We start from the raw sequence: 19,479 nt of genomic DNA, 5'->3' as shown, positions 1-19,479 counted from the left end.
CAGGAAAATCCGAAACCTATTGGACATTATCCCGAAGGCATTCTCCACCACTCTTCTAGCACGGGATAAGCGGTAGTTGAAGATCCTTTGCTCGGGGGTGAGGTTCCTCTGAGGGAAGGGCTTCATAAGATGCTCCCCAAGCGCAAACGCATCATCAGCCACAAAACCAAAACTGAGCCCCTCAATTGTTTGCTCCCTGGATGGCAAGTTGAGAGTGCCATTTTGAAGCCGCCGAGCAAACTCTGTCTGGTCAATCACTCCCCCATCAGAATTGCGGCCATTCTTCCCAATGTCCAAAACAAAAACTCATAATTAGCATTGACAATTGCTAGCATGACAATGCTAAAAAAGCATTTGTAATTGTAGAAATATGACCCTGAATTCGGTGGTGGAACAATGCGGACTTGCTTCCCATCAATAGCACCCCCACAATTGGGAAAATTCCACTGCTCCTGGAATTGACCAGCAATTTCCTGCCACTGCTCTGCGTTGGATGGAAACTGTGGGGAAAAAATGAAAATACAATTAGTGCTTGAGCACATCACATTATTACACACATATTTGTCATTAAAATGCTTATGCAAATTTAAGATAAGAACAACATGAAGGGAATCTTTAGCATTTTGGGGTATGACATCTACATACATTTATTTTTCACCTCCTAATGTCATAATATTGTAATTCACCAGCTACAGCTTTGGTATATGCTGACTTTTACATTTAGCATGGGTGGATGGGTGGGTGGGTAAAACTATGCTTTTAAACATCATTAAGGGCTTGTGCCCACTGAACGTTTTTACATCAGAAATTAAACATACACAATCATAGGTTTGAATGGATGGACTGATGTCTTTAATAAACCTCATAAACTATGTACAAAAACATTTCTAAAGGAATAATTGGTTCTGGGAAAGTCAGAAAATGACACAGATACAATATACTGTTAAGGCTATGCGTTTAGGGACACATAGAAGAGAATGCTAGGGTGGTTACTGGGTCATTTTACAAATGGTTAGGAAAATATAAAGCTTTACTATTATGTGCATACGGCCAGAGGGTAGTTACAAAATAATGACATCTGTAATTTGATGTACATCCAAACTAATCTAAATTAGGATTAGATGACAAATACATGGAATGTAATATAAAAATAAGAAACATACCTTGATATAGACCTTCTGCAAGACTTTGATGATAGCAGAGCAGGTCTCAGGGATGATGACTCCAAGAGCTTGGGGGGAGATGCCTGTGGTGAACTTGAGATCCTGCAGGCTTCTCCCTGTTGCAAGATATCTCAAAGTTGCAATTAGCCTTTGCTCAGGAGTAATTGCAACCCGCATACATGAAATGAAATTCGTTGCGTGTGTACTAGGCTTAATTCTCTGTGCCTTTTTCCCCTTAAAGGCATGTACTGCTGCCGCAAAGCATTGTGCAAGACCTGAGATTTTGGTCTTGCTAGGCGGCAGGGGCGGGGAACCTTTTTTCTGCCAAGGGCCATTTGGGTATTTATAAAATCATTCGGGGGCCGTACAAAATTATCAACTTAAAAATGTGCCTGTTATATTTGGTCAAACATTTCATTAACTCACCCCTAATGTGATGGCTGCAACTACTTCTCTTTGGTGAGGTGTGTTATGTTAGCTGGTATTGATGATGTTGCTACTAACAACTGGTTTTCCAGGTTTGCATCGGTCAGTCTGGAGCGCAGTCAACTTTGTGGTGGTAAGTTTTGAAAAGAACTGCTGGCGGGTAATGCTGGTGGGCATAGCTGGCTGGTACTGCTGGTGGGTACAGCTGGCTGGTACTGCTGTGGGTACTGCTGGCTCAGGCTGGTACTGCTGGCTTGTACTGTGCTGTGGGTACTGCTGGCTGGTACTGCTGTGGGTACTGCTGGCTCAGGCTGGTACTGCTGTGGGTATTGCTGATTCAGGCTGGTACTGTGCTGTATGTACTGCTGGCTGGTACTGCCTTGGGTACTGCTGGCTCAGGCTGGTACTGCTGGCTGGTACTGTGCTGTGGGTACTGCTGGCTCAGGCTGGTACTGCTGGCTCAGGCTGGTACTACTGGCTAGTACTGCTGGCTGGTACTGCTGTGGGTACTGCTGGCTGGTATTGCTGTGGGTACTGCTGGCTGGTACTGTGCTGTAGGTACTGCTGGCTGGTACTGTTGTAGGTACTGCTGAATTTGGCTGGTACAGCTGTGGGTACTACTGGCTCTGGCTGGTACTGCTGTGGGTACTGCTGGTTCTGCTGTGGGTACTGCTGACTCTGGCTGGTACTGCTGTGGGTACTGCTGGATCTGGCTGGTACTGCTGTGAGTACTGCTGGCTCTGGCTGGTACTGCTGTGAGTACTGCTGGTTCTGGCTGGTACTGCTGTGAGTACTGCTGGCTCTGGCTTATACTGCTGTGGGTACTGCTGGCTCTGGCTGGTACTGCTGTGAGTGCTGCTGGCTCTGGCTGGTACTGCTGTGAGTGCTGCTGGCTCTGGCTGGTACTGCTGTGTGTGCTGCTGGTGGGAAATGCTGGCTAGCAGCGGTGCCGCACTGGAGGAAGAGGCAATGTTTTCTGTATTGGTCACAGTCAGAGTGCATTTGATATCAGTCCGCCTGTGACTCGCTCAGACTGTCACAACGGAGCCGGAACTATGCAGGAAGCATTGGCTCCATTCTGACAGATCAGCTGAGAGACACAGACTCAGCTGCACGGGGGGCCGGACCAAATTACTTTGAGGGCCGCATACGGCCCCCGGGACGTAGGTTCCCCACCCCTGTGCTAGGGCAACGTGTCAGCCTAGTTGGTGATTTAGTGCAGTGGGGGAAGTGCTTTTATTAGGGGAAGGCATGGATCAGTGTTCCTGCTTAACATAAACACAGGACGCATTCCTTCTGCACTGACAGAACAGCAATCTGCCTTGTTTACATAGGCAAGCTGGCATTCTGCCCAGTGCCATCTTAAAAACCTTATAGGCCCCCGCGCAATGAAGGGAGAGAGAGAGACAAGCAGCAGTCTGATTACCTTCCGCAGCGGCCGCACACAGCACAGGAAGGGAGAAGGTGGGTGGAGCCATTCTGGAAGAGGTGCGAAGGAGGACGAGGAGGATCGTCCTCCGCTGTGCATGCTGGGTCCTCTCCTCAGGAGGTCACTGGTTGCTAGATGCCAATCAGCTGGCCATCCTAGCAACCAATGTAGCGCAGAGCTGCAAAATAAAGCAGCCGGCACCCGGCAGAGGAACAAACTGGTCTGGGGGGGGGGGGGGGGCTAGACCACCAGGTCAGTTAAACTGGGGGGGCAGATTGGGGTAAATTGCCACCCTGGTGTGGGGCCCCTTGGCAAGTGGGGCCCCTGGGGCAATTGCCCGGCGTGCCCATTCAGAAAGATGGCCCTGATTCTGCCTGTGTACTGAACGATCAGCGGGTGCCGACAGACATCAGGTCCGCAGGAACCGCTGATCAGCTCCTGCTGTGGAAAATCACATTGTTAATTTGCACTTAATCTGGTGTGGACCGACCCGCACACTACGGCAGGGTGGTCTCTCTGGTACGTGATTCTGCACCTCCGGGTCTGTGGCGCGCACTCGTTCTGCCTGCGACCTGCTTACGCTGTGATTGGACTGCTTTCTGCCTGACTGACTAATTTTGCCTGTGCCTTGAACGACTGGCAGGTCCCGGCAGACATCGCGTCTGCTCGGACCCGCCGATCCTTTGAAGGCACAGGAAGAACAGCGATCTGCAAACAAGGCAGATCACCGTTCTGTGACTAAGGAAGGCAGTGATCTTGTGTTTCTGTGGATCTCTGCCTTCCCACAGTACAAGCACCTCCCCCACAGTTAGCAAGCACTCCCAAGGAACACATTTAACACTTTGATCGCCCCTGATGTTAACCCCTTCCCAGCCAGTGTCATTAGTACAGTAACAGTGCATATTTTTTAGCACTGATCACTGTATTAGTGTCACTGGTTCCCAAAAAAGTATCAAAAGTGTCAGCTGTCTGATCTGTCTGCCGCAATGTCACTGTCCCACTATGAGTTGCTGATCGATGCCATTACTAGTAAAAAATAAATAAATAAAAACTCCAAAAAATCTATCCCATAGTTTGTAGACGTGTTAACATTTGTGCAAACCAATCAGTATACGCTTATTGGGATTTTTTTTTTTTTTTTTTTTTTACCAAAAATATGTAGCAGAATACATTTTGTCCTAAACTGATGAAGAAATTCGATTTTTTACATTTGTTTTATTGGATATGTTTTATAGCAGGAAGTAAAAAATATTGTTTTGTTTTTTTTTCAAAATAGTTTTTTTGTTTATGGTGCAAAAAAAAAAAAAAAAACGCAGAGGAAATCAAATACCACCAAAAGAAAGCTCTATTTGTGGGGAAAAAAAGGACATACAATTTTATTTGGGTACAGTGTCTCACGACTGCGCAATTGTCCGTTAAATTAACGCAGTGCCAGATCGCAAAAAATGGCCAAGTAAACCTGAAGGGGGGTAAACCTTCCAGAGCTGAAGTGGTTAAAACTGTACTTTTGGAACTTTTGTAAATGCCAGTAAAAAACTTGGCTGTGCCAGTAAATTTTGGGTGTCCTATCAGTAGCTGGGTAACACTGGGGGGGGGGGGGGGGGTGCTGACGCTGATCCAGCACAGACAGGCGTGGTCACAGCTCTATAGTAACACAGAGACATCATTTCCCGCACATTGCTCAAACTTCTCCCCAACTTCCTGAAACTTCAGACACTTCCACACACACACGGGGGGGGGGGGTGCTAATTTAATTAAAAGAAAAACAACAGAGGTTCCTGAATCGTTTCCATTACACCAGAAGCAGATTTCCATGCTGGACAATTATATATGAAGTCCAATAAACAATTGTCGGCACAGACCATGTTTATCTCTCCTGTAAAGTGAAAGCTTATTGCGTCCACCCCTCCGCTGATAATGGATGAGTCCCAGTCAGCCCCGCTTCCCTGTACAGTCAGCTCTCAGGTGGGGAGGAAGTATAGAGGGAGAGTTTATTCGGAGGGGTAAGTTGTGTGTGTATGGGGGGTAAGTGAACAGCTGCGATTGGGGGCAGTATATAATGACTGCTGGGGTATATAGAGGAGCAAGAATAGGTTTGTGTTTCTGGTTCTTTTTATTTTCTATTCAATAGTTTCTATTTTCCTGGTTGTGTCTTCCAGTTTTATTGATGTGAGATTTGTATCATTCTCAGTTAATAAAAAAAAAAAACAAATATAAAAAAACTAATATAAAAAAACCCTCTTTCCTCCATAGGAATGTTTTGTTTTGTTTTTAACAAGGGTGTTTATAGTTTGGTATACTTTATATAAAATTCCTAATTGTTTGTAAACATAGTAGGAAAAGAAGGTGCCAGTGTTTTTAGTAGCGTCTTTTTTCTTTAGGCCCCTTTCACACTTGTGCGACCTAAAAGTTGCGCGATTTTTACCACAATTTCGCCTGGACTTGAAGCAATGCCTATGTCTCTGGACCTCAAAACGCATTAAAATCGGCCCAAAGTAATGCAGTGACTTGAAGTCACACAGATATGAATGGTGCTCATTGGAAATCATGGAGTACGACTTCTCATGCGACTTTGCAGTCTCAAATCGCAGGACAAGTCGCACAGGTGTGAAAGGGGCCTTATTGTTTATGATCACCATTTTGAAGCTGTTTGAAGCTCGCCACACATTAGTCTGATTGCACAATCTCCTTTAGATCTACCAAGGACTATGTAGTGGAAGTGTCTGCCCGATTGATTACAAATTAATTGGGTGGCTTAGCTAAATCCTCATATTACATGGTTTTAGTGAATCTAAAGTTGATTTTAAGAAGAATATATGGTCAGGTTGTAGCAATTAAGCCCCTTTAACACTTGTGCGACTTGTCCTGTGACTTGTAAATGCACAGTTGCATTTCCAATGAGTACTGTTCATATCTGTGCGACTTTAAAGTAGTTCCTGCACTATTTTGGTACTTCTTTGATGTGACTTTGAGGTCCATAGACCTCAAGAATACACAGGCATTGCTTCAAGTCGCAGAAGTGTGAAATGGTCTTATGACGACCTGTACATACAGATGTGCACATATTTTAACCCCTTGCTTCCCAGCCACCCCCCCCCCCATCCCTAAAATTGCCCTTCAAGTGACCATTGTGATTGGCTGTCACAGTGGTTACATGTTTGGGGCCCATCCTAACGGCTCCTGATCATTGCTAGGGACCAGCATCTGTCTGTGACAGTCTGGGCACAGTGCTGGGTGAGCGTTCTCAGCACAGAAGCCTTGGGCATCCATGGTCGCGTATGTGCGGTATGTGGCTTTTAAACCCCCCCCCCCCCTCTTTGCGATTTTTCTTTCCTTCCACCATGGGTTGCAGGAATAAAAGTCGCTTGATTCCCCCATCAACACAGTCAGCCCTCCTGTGAAGCTATTGTCTTCTTTTGGTGGGGGAGCGCAGAGAGCTATCAGAACACAATGATTATTGCCAGCGGCTATAGTCCAATGAAAGCTCAGGGAAGACAGCGCAGCGCCTTCTAAGTGCAGCAAGACATTAATTGAAGTATGTGCAGCAGTATTACACTCACATTTAGTCGGTGAATAAGATACAGTTATCTGTATCTTATTCACCGACTAAATGTGAGTGTAATACTGCTGCACATACTTCAATAAATGTCTTGCTGCACTTAGAAGGCGCTGCGCTGTCTTCCCTCTTGTCTCCCCCCAGAGATCTCTTCTGTCTCTTCCGCCGGCAGCCGCTACAGTGGACAGCTACCCCCTGAACTGTTTGGGGGTCCCCCCACCCCTGGTGTTTCCCTTCTCCCTTCCCCCCCTCCCCCGGGTCCCCAGGACCAGACTTTTTTTGAGACCTCTTCTTGCGCCAATTCACCACCAAACCAATGAAAACTCAGACACACTGTCTGTACCCAGAGTGATCAATGGATCAACTTGGGTACAATCAGCCTGCTGGTGGTTTGAATCTCGCCCGGTCCCTGCCGGGAGGGTTATAACTCCTGTCAAGGTTTTTTTGCTAGCTGTGTTCCATTGGGGAGATTTCCCTTCACTTCCTTGTCCCATAGCCACAACAGAAAGTGAGAGAAAGCCCTGGTAGTCACCAGAACTGTTATCCCCACTGGAGGATTTCCACTCTATTCTTACAAACTCCATGCGGTGTAATGTTAGGGTTCAAACTGGGGAACCCAATGCTGCAGAAGTGTTAATCACTAATAGGAATATACACTGTAGATGTAATCACACTCTGGGGGCCCAAGTACTGCAAGGCAGAAGTGTAAACCACTAAAAGAAATTAGAGAAAAAACACACACGCATACACACATATATATATATATATAATTTGTGTGTGTATGTATACACACACGTACACACATCCGGACCAGTGCTGTAAGGCAGAAGTGCTAACCACTGAGACTACTTAAACGCAGAAGATTAGCAGAGAATAGTTTGCTGTGTTGTGCATTTAGAGATGTACAATGACCGAAGCATGAGGGAGCAATACTGGCATATGCTTCTCGCAGGAGAATTACCAGGAAATAATAGAGAATATTCTATTGGACAATATAGATATAAGCACAAAATAGGTTATCAGGTAAATCCAGGTTACAGCACAGAGACAAAAGGGAAGAAGAAGTGGGCAGATTGCAGCCACGTGAGCAGTACAGATAAACAGAAGAGCAGACGTCAAGGCATACAAGTGGAGACGCATGAATAAACAATACAAATAGACTGAACAGGTAAATGTGGAAATTGTACAGGTGAACAAGCAGGAACAGACCGCTCACTAACCTATGTTTTTAGTGGCCATGCTGTTGGCTTGTCTTTTGTATAACCTGGGAAAATGCCTTCTAAAGTGTGATCCAATAGACAGGTAGTGAACTGGACAACAACTGCTCTTTGATAGAGAAAAGATGGTTGGGTGCATGCTGATTCTGTATCAAGTATATAACTAAATATAAGTTAGATTTGATGCTGAGGATGTGAGGGCCATAGGCATGTTTCCTGGACAAGTGTGTATATTACATGACAGAGGAGACAGAACTAGAGTAGGCTGTCTTCATACATTCCCTTTTATATTCCTATTATTTAGATTTTATGATACACAAACATGTTGGGTGAAAGAGGGATCTTCACAGGGTTTGAATTTAGCAGATGAATACTCTGATCCCGTGCGGTGCTGTACAGCAAGCCCAATCTCAGATTTTATATTTGTGCACTTCCTAGTTGCTTTACTTCCTGGTAAAAATGGTTTCACTTGTCTCTGTATAATGGTTTCTCACAATTAGATTTGATCCAGAACATACAGTATCTCACAAAAGTGAGTACACCCCTCACATTTTTGTAAATATTTTATTATATCTTTTCATGTGACAACATTGAAGAAATGACACTTTGCTACAATGTAAAGTAGTGAGTGTTCAGCTTGTATAACAGTGTAAATTTGCTGTCCCCTCAAAATAACTCAACACACAGACATTAACGTCTAAACCACTGGCAACAAAAGTGAGTACACCCCTAAGTGTACTCGCACAAATTTTTTTACTTATTTCTTTTTTAAGCTCCGTGGGTTGTAATACAAGGTAAAGGTTCACATATTCTCTAATGTATCTTTTGTATTGGTGGACTACATTGTAAGTATGCTGGAAAAAAAAGTGTACAATATTCTTGTCTTTCTCATATTTTCTAGGTATTAACCCAATGAATAAAATTATATAGCCCAAGTTTCCAGGGGGCATTGAAGTGCGTTCTGAAGACCCCAGGCTTTTTCAAAAGGATTTCTAATCGTGCTGAGGGCAGAAATATGGCTACATCAAGTCCAGTCCATCTGGACTATAATTCATTTCCACTTATTGCTCTAAACTACACTACCAGGCAGAAGATGTCTTTATATTTGAACCCTGATGCAGTAACTGCTTCCAACTGGGCCAAACTTGCAGAAGAAATGGGTTATAACTATCTAGAGATAAGGAATTTGGAGAGATTTACTGATCCAACCTCCTCGCTTCTGGATGACTGGCAGAAAAAGCATTCAAAAGCAACTGTTGGGGAGCTGCTGAACCTGCTGCAGAAGATTGAAAGGGATGATATTCTCACAGATCTCTCTCCTTTAATAGGTATGTTGGCTTCATGCCAAGTTCACTAATTTTGCTGCAGGAAAGATTTTAAAGGGGAAGTAGGGCCGATTCTGCCTGTGATTCCTAATCGCCCAATAGTGAATGGGGCCTTAATCCTTGTTGGCTGACAACCTACAGCATGTGCACTAGTGTGCCAAGAGGACGAAGGCAGAACATAGTTACACGTTCTACTGTGCACCAAAAAAATAATATTCACTGCAACATAATATTTAATTTGACGTGTGTGACAATTTGCATTCTTCAACAACCATCAATCTTGTTTAATCTGGCCCTCAACAGTAATGCTGGGTACACACAGTCCGAATGACTGGCTTTTGTCAAAGGTACATGATGGAAAAACAAGCAGCCGATCAGTACTAGCAGCCAGTGCACGTGGGCGCTGATCAGTGTGTTCTGGTGCAGGAGGAGGCAATGTTAGCTCAGCACTAACATTGCATTTTTAGTATAGCGATCTCGCCATTTTTTTTTTTCCATTTAACCCGCTGGGTTGAACGAAAAAAGAAATATAGTGTGTACCAGGCTTAAGGGTGGGTTAAATACAGTGCTTCCTCCCACCAGGTTGTATGTTCTTTGTGGTGCACTACAATGTAGGTGCATTGGTTTAATGCATTCGGGTGCTGTTAAAAAAAAAAAAAAAAAAAAAAAAAAAAAAAAGCATGAATATGAATGGTAAATTATTATTTTTTTTGGAATCTCGTTATTTTTTCCTTTTATGTCCACCCTACAATTGAGTCTTATTTATATTCTAGATGGAGATTGTCAGAAGTATTTAAGAAAGACCAAAGAGTCAAGCAAGTCGCCCCCAGTACAAGTTGAAACTGTGGATAGCAGTGGGGGAAGGTGTATCACCACACATGATGACCCTTCAGGTATACAGCTACAGCATGGTGCTTTGTCAGATGAAAACCATTTGTTTTGAATGATGTATTATAACAATATTAACTCGTCCATCGCCACTGCCTACAAAGCCTATAGGTAAAAAGGTGTATGCTTTCAGCAAGGAGCCAAACGCAATGGAGAAAAATGGTTCCAAGATGACACCCCTCCGTTCTGAGCATATATCCAAAACTAGGGCACTGTAAGGAGAACAATGTTAGGCCTCTTTTGTGCAGGCAGCTAAGGGTAAAAAAATAAAAATAAACAGGCAATCTGCATATTTACTACTGTCCCAACCATGGTAGACACAGGACAGGGGTTGGTACATTCCAACCGTGGTAGACACAGGACAGGGGTTGGTACATTCCAACCGTGGTAGACACAGGACAGGGGTTGGTACATTCCAACCGTGGTAGACACAGGACAGGGGTTGGTACATTCCAACCGTGGTAGACACAGGACAGGGGTTGGTACATTCCAACCGTGGTAGACACAGGACAGGGGTTGGTACATTCCAACCGTGGTAGACACAGGACAGGGGTTGGTACATTCCAACCGTGGTAGACACAGGACAGGGGTTGGTACATTCCAACCGTGGTAGACACAGGACAGGGGTTGGTACATTCCAACCGTGGTAGACACAGGACAGGGGTTGGTACATTCCAACCATGGTAGACATAGGACAGGGGTTGGTACATCCCAGCTATGGTAGACACAGGACAGGGGTTGGTACATCCCAACCATGGTAGACACAGGACAGGGGTTGGTACATCCCAACCATGGTAGACACAGGACAGGGGTTGGTACATCCCAACCATGGTAGACACAGGACAGGGGTTGGTACATTCCAACCATGGTAGACACAGGACAGGGGTTGGTACATTCCAACCATGGTAGACACAGGACAGGGGTTGGTACATCCCAACCATGGTAGACACAGGACAGGGGTTGGTACATCCCAACCATGGTAGACAGAGAGGTTGGAACATGTGCAGCGGCAAATTTATCCTAGCTTGTCTATTTCAACAGGTGGTACCAACTGTCAGACCTGACAGACTTGCCCATTGAATTTGATAGTACTGTCATGCAACCACTAGCCAACCAGCTAAACACATGGCTCATAGTTGTGTCATGATGGTACAAAATTCTCCTTGGAATTGGAAAAAAAAAAAGCAGATAAACTCTTCCATCCAAATATATATATTTTTTTTTATTTAAAGCTGTTTTAGTTTCCATTAAGTCCAACCAAGCCAGGACACTATTATATAAAAAGGAAATTTGTCAGGATCACACAGGATCCAATGTCAAGAAAGCAACAGGTGCAAGTAAAATGACGTACACGCAGACACACTATCGACTAGCAATCACACTCACCCTCACCAGTGCATATAATGCATATAATATAGGCCAGACAAAGGGAGACATGCAGGAAGAAACCACATTCAATGTAATTCTATCAGATGCTCTGTAGGGGAATCCATGCACAGTTTCTTGATGTTTTGGAATTAGGGCAGGCTGGTATTTTAAATCTGGGCAGATCAGCATTAATCAGGCAGGATACTACTTTTACATCTTTAAAGGGTCAGCTCACCTGTGCTAATATTCCAGTGTGTGGTAGATAGCGGAGAGTTAAAGTAGAACTGAACTCAAAGGTGAAGATTTGCTATAATTAGAGAAACCCTAATTGTGTCATGAAATATCCTAAAAATCTACCTTTTTATTTGAAAAAACAGCAGTGTACGCAAGTGTACACTCCTGTGACAACAGCCTCATTGCTGTACACCTGCAGTGTGAGATCTAAACTAATGCTGCCTTTGACTGCTAATTTCATGAGATTTGGGGTGATATTTGGTGATGTCACTACTGAACTGCTCATTGTTCTCCTTGTTCTGACACCCTGTACCTACCGAGATAGCCAACTGCACAGAGAGCTTGCAGAACAAGGAGAAAAATCAGCTGCAGTTAGACCACAGGTAAAAACTGGTGACTATTCCTTTTCCCTCCAGCCTCCACCTATGTGTTTTGAACACGGCTTAAAGTGTCACTAAACCCACATCAGTAAAAACTATCAGTAAATGCTATATTACATGCTGTTCATGCTCACTCAGCCAACATGAGATTCTTTTTCTGTATTCTGCAAAAAACCTGGTTGATCCTGCTGTTCTCTGTCTCCCCCTTCTGTTCATGTCCCCAATTCAGCTAGGGATGTTGCAGCTGTGGTGACAACTCTGCACATGCTCAGTTTTCAGTGAGTTTCTATGCTGAGCATTACCTTCGTATCACATCTGAGCAGCCCATGTGACTATACATGTGGGCGTATACACCGTGATAAATGACAGCCAGTCTCTCCCTCCTCCTCAATGCCCACTAACCAGTAAAACACAATGGGGGTGGGATATTACATGTAGATTGATGGAGGCTTTACCTCCCTCTTATTCTACGATGCAGGCTGGAGGGGCGTGACACCAGAAATCCACCCACTCCATGGTATTGCCAAAAAATAATACAGATTTGATTTCAAAATATATATTTGTATGGCAATTGAAAACAGGTAATTTTTATTTTTACTATGTATTCCAAAGGCTGTTTTTTTTTTTTTTTTTTTTTTTTTTTTCATAACAAAGCAGGGGCACACTGACAACGGGCAGAGCTTGATTGGGAATTCATGAGAAACGACTCCTCCGTCAAGTCCAGCTGCTTTGTTAGATGATTGATAGTGGATGGCAGCGGGCAGATTCCATAGCTGCTATTCAGTTCAATAGCTGCTATAGAAATCGCCTCACTGCCTTCCGCTGTCAATTACAAGGGAGATGGACCTGATGGGGAACTAGTCTCCTGAGTTTCCCATTATACTCTGCCTGATTCCTAAATAAAATCACTCTGTCACTGTGCCTGTCTGTGTGATGGGTGCAGTGGCTGAGCAGGTGGCAAGGATGAGCCTGTGATTTTATCAGACCCAATGTTTGAGTTGCACTGAGAATGGAATTTTCGGTATGGGCATTTGCATAGCCTAAGTGTTAGCTGCCTCCTGCAACAAATGAATTTACCTGTTCTTAACGGTTACATGTGTAGCACCCTCCTAGGTAGGTGCTAGTGAGAGAGTATAGTTTTGAGCTTTGTCTGCTTACCAGAGGAGCTGCAGGCAAATCTATATTGCTTTCTGCCTTTTAGGGAGCAGGATCTCTTTGTGAGCTCTGCTCAATGTGCTCAGTATGCGATTTATTAAGTCTGAAGAGTGTTTCACGCTGGTCCAATAGGGAGACATGTTGGACAGTGGGAGGAAATCTGACGAATGGGTGCATAGGCTTTTGTTACAGTCCTGGTGATTGGTAGAGGGCAGGTCACCTTGGTGCATTCTGGGATACTGTATAAAAGCCAGGAGCACCTGTGCTGCGGGGTATTTGGCTGGAGAGCGGAGTCCTGGAGGGAGGGGTGCGGCATCCTCCTCCTCTGTAGAAGTGGCATGCGGTCATCCTGAGGGCCAGAGGAGCGGTTTAGTGGAGCTGAACCAAGAGGTCCAGGAGCTGACTAAGAGGGGTGACACTGGAGACCCTGGGACCACAGTATCGTGAGCACAGGGACTCGTGTCAAGGGGCCTGACCTAAGGGGGGCCACCCCTGCATGTAGGATAGTCAGTGGATGGGAGAGAAAGAGGATACCGGGGAGAGTGTCCTGAAGATAATTGTTTGTTCACAAAGTCGTCTGAGGAAAAGAGACTCAATCCAAATCCATCCAAAGTGGCAGGGTTAATCAAAAGCCTGGCTGTATCAGAAGATAGGAGTCCTCAACCACTTGTCTATAGTTTAATTGGAGTATCCCACTGTTTCCTTCTCCTATCCTAATTTACAATACAACCAATAAACCACAAAACAACCAAATACCCCTGTTGAAGTCAGCCGAGTGGAGGAATTAAGAAATTGTGTCTGTCATGATTGTAAGCTAGTAACTCCAAAGAGAGAATAACTGCCAGTCCTTACGGAGGCAGTGCTACACATTAATCTGTCTCAAGCACCAAAATTTGTGGTGTGTGAGTGTACAAAGAAATTCTATAAAAAAAAAATGCCAATCGCAATCTTTCTGAATTCCAGGGAATGTCCTTTGTACTCTATAATTTAGTTGAAAGTGACAAGGACACTGCAATTCTGGCAACATCAACAGGTTTTTTTTTTTTGTTTTTTTTAACTTGCTGAAAAATGTCCTTGACTGGAAAGTGAAAACTAATGCAGCCAGGACATCTAAGAACTGAAAATCTGAAAAATAAATTACATTTTAGTTTTTGGGTGTAAATAGACTTAAAAAAAAAAAAACAGAATCCACACAAGAGTTTGTTTAGTTACATATTTGCTTTCACATTCTCAACTATTTTCTTTGTTACAGACCAGTATTTATAAAAAGCCTGTTTTGGTTATGTAGCATTTTTATACAGTGATGTTGCTCTTCTGCTATCCTGTTTCCAAGCTGCAGAAACAACTGTGCTTATGTTTCATGTTCACCTGCAGGACATCTGCCCGAGCAGTTCGATGCATTCATCTGCTACTGTGCCCAGGATATAAGTTTCGTACAGGAAATGATCGCTAAACTGGAACAGACGGACCATAATCTGAAGCTGTGTGTGTTTGATAGAGACGTCCTCCCTGGCACATGTCTGTGGTCTATAACAAGTGAACTTATTGAAAACCGGTATGTAAACGTAGGACTGTAAAGCTCAATGTGATAATAGATGACAGAAAATGAGAGCTTTTGTTTTCTTATAGCTATTACTCTTTGTTTCTTCCTTTTTAAAGTGTATCTCCAAGCAAAACCTTTTTTTATAGTTGTCGATAGAGCAGGGAAGAGTCAGACCTTCTATCAAGTTTTTATTTTTTTGCAGTCTGTGTCCCCAGGAGAGTTTTGCCAGTCTTTGTACTGGTGACCATTGTCATTGAGGAAAAAGTAAAGGGAAATCCAACATTTTAGAGCTGCCCCCATAACACGAGCTAAGGAGAAATCTAAAATCCAAAGCTAGGTACACATTACAGTGTTTTTTTTTTTTTTTTTTTTAGTTCGCGGGTTGAACGAAAAAACAAAAACTGTCGGTTCAGGTCATGGCCACTGTACTCCTAAAGGAGAAAGGTTGGGACTTTATCTGAGGCTCATACAATGATGTGCCTCTATCCCTATATCTGAGAGAGACAAAGGGAGGTTTGGGACTTTAAATGAGGTGTGCATCCACCTATTGGTGTAATTCATGAACATGGTATATGTATATAAAAAAAGAATAAACATATGATAGAAACAAGTATTTATTGAAACCTAAAATAGGTAGTAACATTGTATTGTCATAATTGGAGCATTCATAAAATATCTTAAGTGCATGGGTGATATGGTGGAGTCATGGCACATTAGAAACACTAATAAGTAAATAGAATAATAAATATACATGATGGACAAAAATTGATATATATACAGAAATCTGGTTGATACATGATAAAAACCACAGGGATTACATCCTAAAATGCTCTACGCGTTTCGTGAGATTCAGTTCTTCAGGAGCAGGTGCAATTCATATATCTACAAAAAATATATATGTAAGAGTAGCAGTATATCTAAATTTAATAACAATACTCATCACTAGTTTTACTTACAGATCGATACAAAATGTTGCCCCAGTGGGTTCGAAATGAGGGTCTACTGGAAAGGTCTATACTGGGAACTGTGGGAGCTGTGTCTGTACTAACCATGCAAGGTTAGTTCAGCGATCTTCCCTACTGAGCTGTTGTGTTCTGACAGGGGGACACCATTGGCTGAGGGCGCTGATCGGGAGTCCGATTCTGGTTTTCTAGCATGCATGTTCGACAGAAGCCGGCCAAAGTATTGCGCCTCTGGGACAGGAAATGAAAGGAAATTTCCCCAATGGTACACAGACACCAAAAAATAACCCTTTCATGCTCTATCCAAAACTGAAACAAAACTTTTGACTATGGACTTGACTACAATGAATGAAGTAATGTTTTGTGGAAAGTCAGGGACACAGGTTTTTGTTTTTACATTAATGCAGAGAATGGGGCTTTAGGGGCTTTAGAACTACTTTTAATAGCTTTCTTGAGTTTTTGATATTTTGATGCAAGTGCTTCAGTGCTGCGCCGTGTGGCTAAAACTGGGAAAACCAACCCTTGCAGTAACCCCTATCTCTCCCCTCCCCCACCTCTAACTGCAATGGTAATGGTTCATTCAGCCTAGGGGCAGAGGAATATAGAGAAAATACTTGCCTTACTCCAGTAGGCTCCCTAGTGCTGCAATCATTCTTTCTGCAGCTCCCTTGTAAGCAGCAACCGGCTAGGGTTGGACTCCAGCCTCCTAAAGGTACAATACACGGTTAATGTCCCTGTATTGTATGTCATGAAACTCAGGCTTTCCCTATAGAAGAGCTTCGGGCAGAGAAGAGCGCTGGAGCCAGGAGACAGGTTATACAGCCTGTTCTGCAGTCCCCTAGACATTACATTTATTACCCTGGGTGCCGGGGGGGGGGGGGTTTACTGCAAATGTAGATATATATATATATTTTTTTTTTTTTTTTTAATTATAATGGAGTTGTGCTTTGATTTTCCTCCAGGTTGTAATGATTTGAATATTACGATGGTTGGTTTGTAGAATGGTTGTGCTGTATGAAACAGACGAGTTGGTCTGTTTTCTTGTTACTTCTTGATGACCACCTTCTATTATCCCTTGAGGCCCTGGGTCAGTAAATGTTTTGGGTCCTTTGTGTGAAAGGTGCATCACTGTCTTTCCAGTCTGCAGCCTTTTTTTTATTTTAGTTCCTTGATAGTGCTGTCATTCCAGTTATCATGGTGGTGTAGTGAAGCTGATCTGGTATGTCATGGAACTAGAAAAGCAAATGTTTTAGACACAACATTATTATATTAGACTCCCATGCTATATGGGTCCCTGAAATCTACGCTCCTAGGTATCTCCTCAGGTAGCAGTCCTTTTAATGGATAGTATCTGATATGCTATAGTTTGGGCTGATGAACAATATGTGTATCAATTTTAAAATGTTTCATAAATGTTCTGGGTTTTAAATATAACTCAACAGAATGACGTATTACTTGCAGGTGTAGGAAGATGGTGGTGGTTATATCTGATGATTATCTGGACAGCAGTGAGTGTGATTTCCAGACAAAATTTGCTCTCAGCCTTGGACCAGGTATGTGTTAAAAAAAAAATCTGTCATTTTGTGTGTGTGTGTGTATATGTGTGTGTGTGTATATATATATATATATATATATATATATATATATATATATATAATATGACATCAGCAAAATGTACAGATGCTGTGCTGGTAGATTTGTTTTGCTGGAAAGTTTACCTTGCTGTTTGTATTTTTTCCTTGTACAGGTGCTCGAGAAAGAAGACTAATTCCAGTGAAGTATAAACCCATGAAGAGACCATTTCCCAGCATCCTCCGGTTCATTACAGTGTGTGATTACACAAATCCCCATATACAAGCATGGTTTTGGGACAGGCTCGCCAAGGCTCTAAAGAAATGAACGATAAAGTCTTGGGCATTGTAATGGTTCTTAGAGCCTCAACACGGTGATCTCAGGGATCCTTTCATTCGTAGCTTTCCCTGCTTCCTCTTCTTATGAGGAGCTGCTTTATTAGGTCATTTTCTCGAACACATGTATATGTGTATTTGCAAAGTGGTACAGTTGCTGTGGTACTGCCATAAATGTTCTATATAACCCCATGGCCTTAAATAACCACATACTGAAATGAGCAGTGGTGTGCAGTGTCCTATGGCAAGCAATCAGAAGCTCATTTGGCAGTGAAAATGTTCTTCCTCTTTGGTTACTACTTGTCATTGCATTCCTTTGCGATTAGCTACATAGCCTGATGCTACTTTTGTCTGCTATATATTTTATAATTCTTATTGTAAATTGCCAAAGGAGGAATTTCTCACACAATAGCCTGATAGTGCCAATATTTCAAGTGAACCTGTTGGCCATTTTTAAAGCGGTAATAAACCGCAGCCTTTTTGTTTAAAAAACAACAACTTGCAAGACAATGGCATAATGTGCTAGTATGCATCACATACTAGCACATTAGGAAATACTTATGTTAGAACAAAGCCCTCCAGTGGCACGTTGTCCCCGCTGACAGGGCTTCCATCCTCACTTGGTCCTCCTCCTGGGTTCACGTGCTCCAGCCATCTGGCCGAGCTGCGATGAAATCACGCATGCATGAGAGTCACAGCCGTGGCATGGAACCCTGAAAGGACGGTATTGGTATCTCGTCCCTTCAGAACGCATGCGTCGGTGACGTCACCGACTGCATGCAGGGTGAATATCTTCTAAACAGTGCAAGTTTAGGAGATATTCACTGTACCTACAGATAATCCTTATTATAGGCTTACCTGTAGGTACAAGTAAAAAAAATAAAGACTTTACTACCACTTAAATATTTTAAAGCTAAGCATCCTGTTTTTGAGCACTTAGACAAGGTACATGCTATTCCCTTTGCTATGTCTAAACACTCATTTAAACCCTGTTCCACTTTGTTACAAAAAATGTGACCCTAGTGCTAAACTCTGCCCACCTATCATCCCAGCTAGAGTGTTTCAGTAAATAAGAAGATGGGGTCCAAACCCTCTGCAGAGCATCCAGGGTGCAGACATGGATCTTTCAAAGCTGAGGGAGGCTGTAGGTGGGTCTGGATTCCAGATCCTTTCTGTGATCCTGTGCAAGAAACCAGTTAAAACAGCTGCTCAGGTTCTTCCTTACTGCAGGGGGTGCCGTTACCTCAAAACGTCAGCTGGATGGCGCCTGTTATACGGCAAGTTGGATGGAGATGGCTGGCAGAGTGTTGGAGTGCAGCCCAAGATTTGAGCACCAAATCAGAAAGGTGAACTGGGGGTTGGATCGTTGTGGATAAGGCTTAGTCTCACTGAATGAGTTGCTGTAAGTGAGCAAGAATGATTTCACCCAGAAGTGAATTTGATGATGCTCAGCGCTGAAAGGATGCTAAGCAGTGCTTCCAGAAGGAAGGCTGTTGTCGAGTGTATTATCTATTTTTTTTAATTCCACAAATAATAATATGTATGCCATTTTATCACAGTCAAGGAGGGTAATTGTTGCATGTCTAAGGATATATTCCACTTTTAACCACTTTTTTTTGTGTACATTTTAGTACTCCAATTCTTTCTGAATACATTGCACACTCCTTGTCAGATGCACCAGGCCCAGACTTTTAACATTTGTTAATTCCATAAATGCTAATTGTAATATACATCATGCTTGCATCTCTATTAAATCTTATACATACATCTCCTAAATGCCACCAAACAACTGACTCCCAGGACAAGAAAAAAAATAAAACATTTCCATTGGTTAAAAATAAAATATTGGCTTAGATTGGGTTTAGTCACACACTGGGGTGTGGGCTTAATGGATAGATTACAGATGCATTGATGAAGAAATAAAAC

The 19,479-nt window shown here is 43.1% G+C and overlaps 1 protein-coding gene across 1 annotated transcript; it reads left to right on the top strand.

Annotated features, from left to right (window-relative positions):
- The first annotated feature begins 5,010 nt into the window (after nt 1-5,010).
- Nucleotides 5,011-18,040, top strand: MYD88 (MYD88 innate immune signal transduction adaptor). The gene is made up of 6 exons (XM_082259463.1): nt 5,011-5,021; nt 8,693-9,119; nt 9,890-10,009; nt 14,516-14,696; nt 17,108-17,199; nt 17,394-18,040. Exons 2-6 carry the CDS (start codon nt 8,807-8,809, stop codon nt 17,543-17,545), a joined length of 858 nt encoding a protein of 285 aa, XP_082115589.1. The 5' UTR covers nt 5,011-5,021; nt 8,693-8,806; the 3' UTR covers nt 17,546-18,040.
- Nucleotides 18,041-19,479: the final 1,439 nt, after the last annotated feature.

Source organism: Pelophylax lessonae, assembly GCF_965119305.1.
Source record: "Pelophylax lessonae genome assembly, chromosome: 5".
NCBI classification, from domain to species: Eukaryota; Metazoa; Chordata; class Amphibia; order Anura; family Ranidae; genus Pelophylax; species Pelophylax lessonae.
This window is presented reverse-complemented; position numbering and strand designations above follow the sequence as displayed.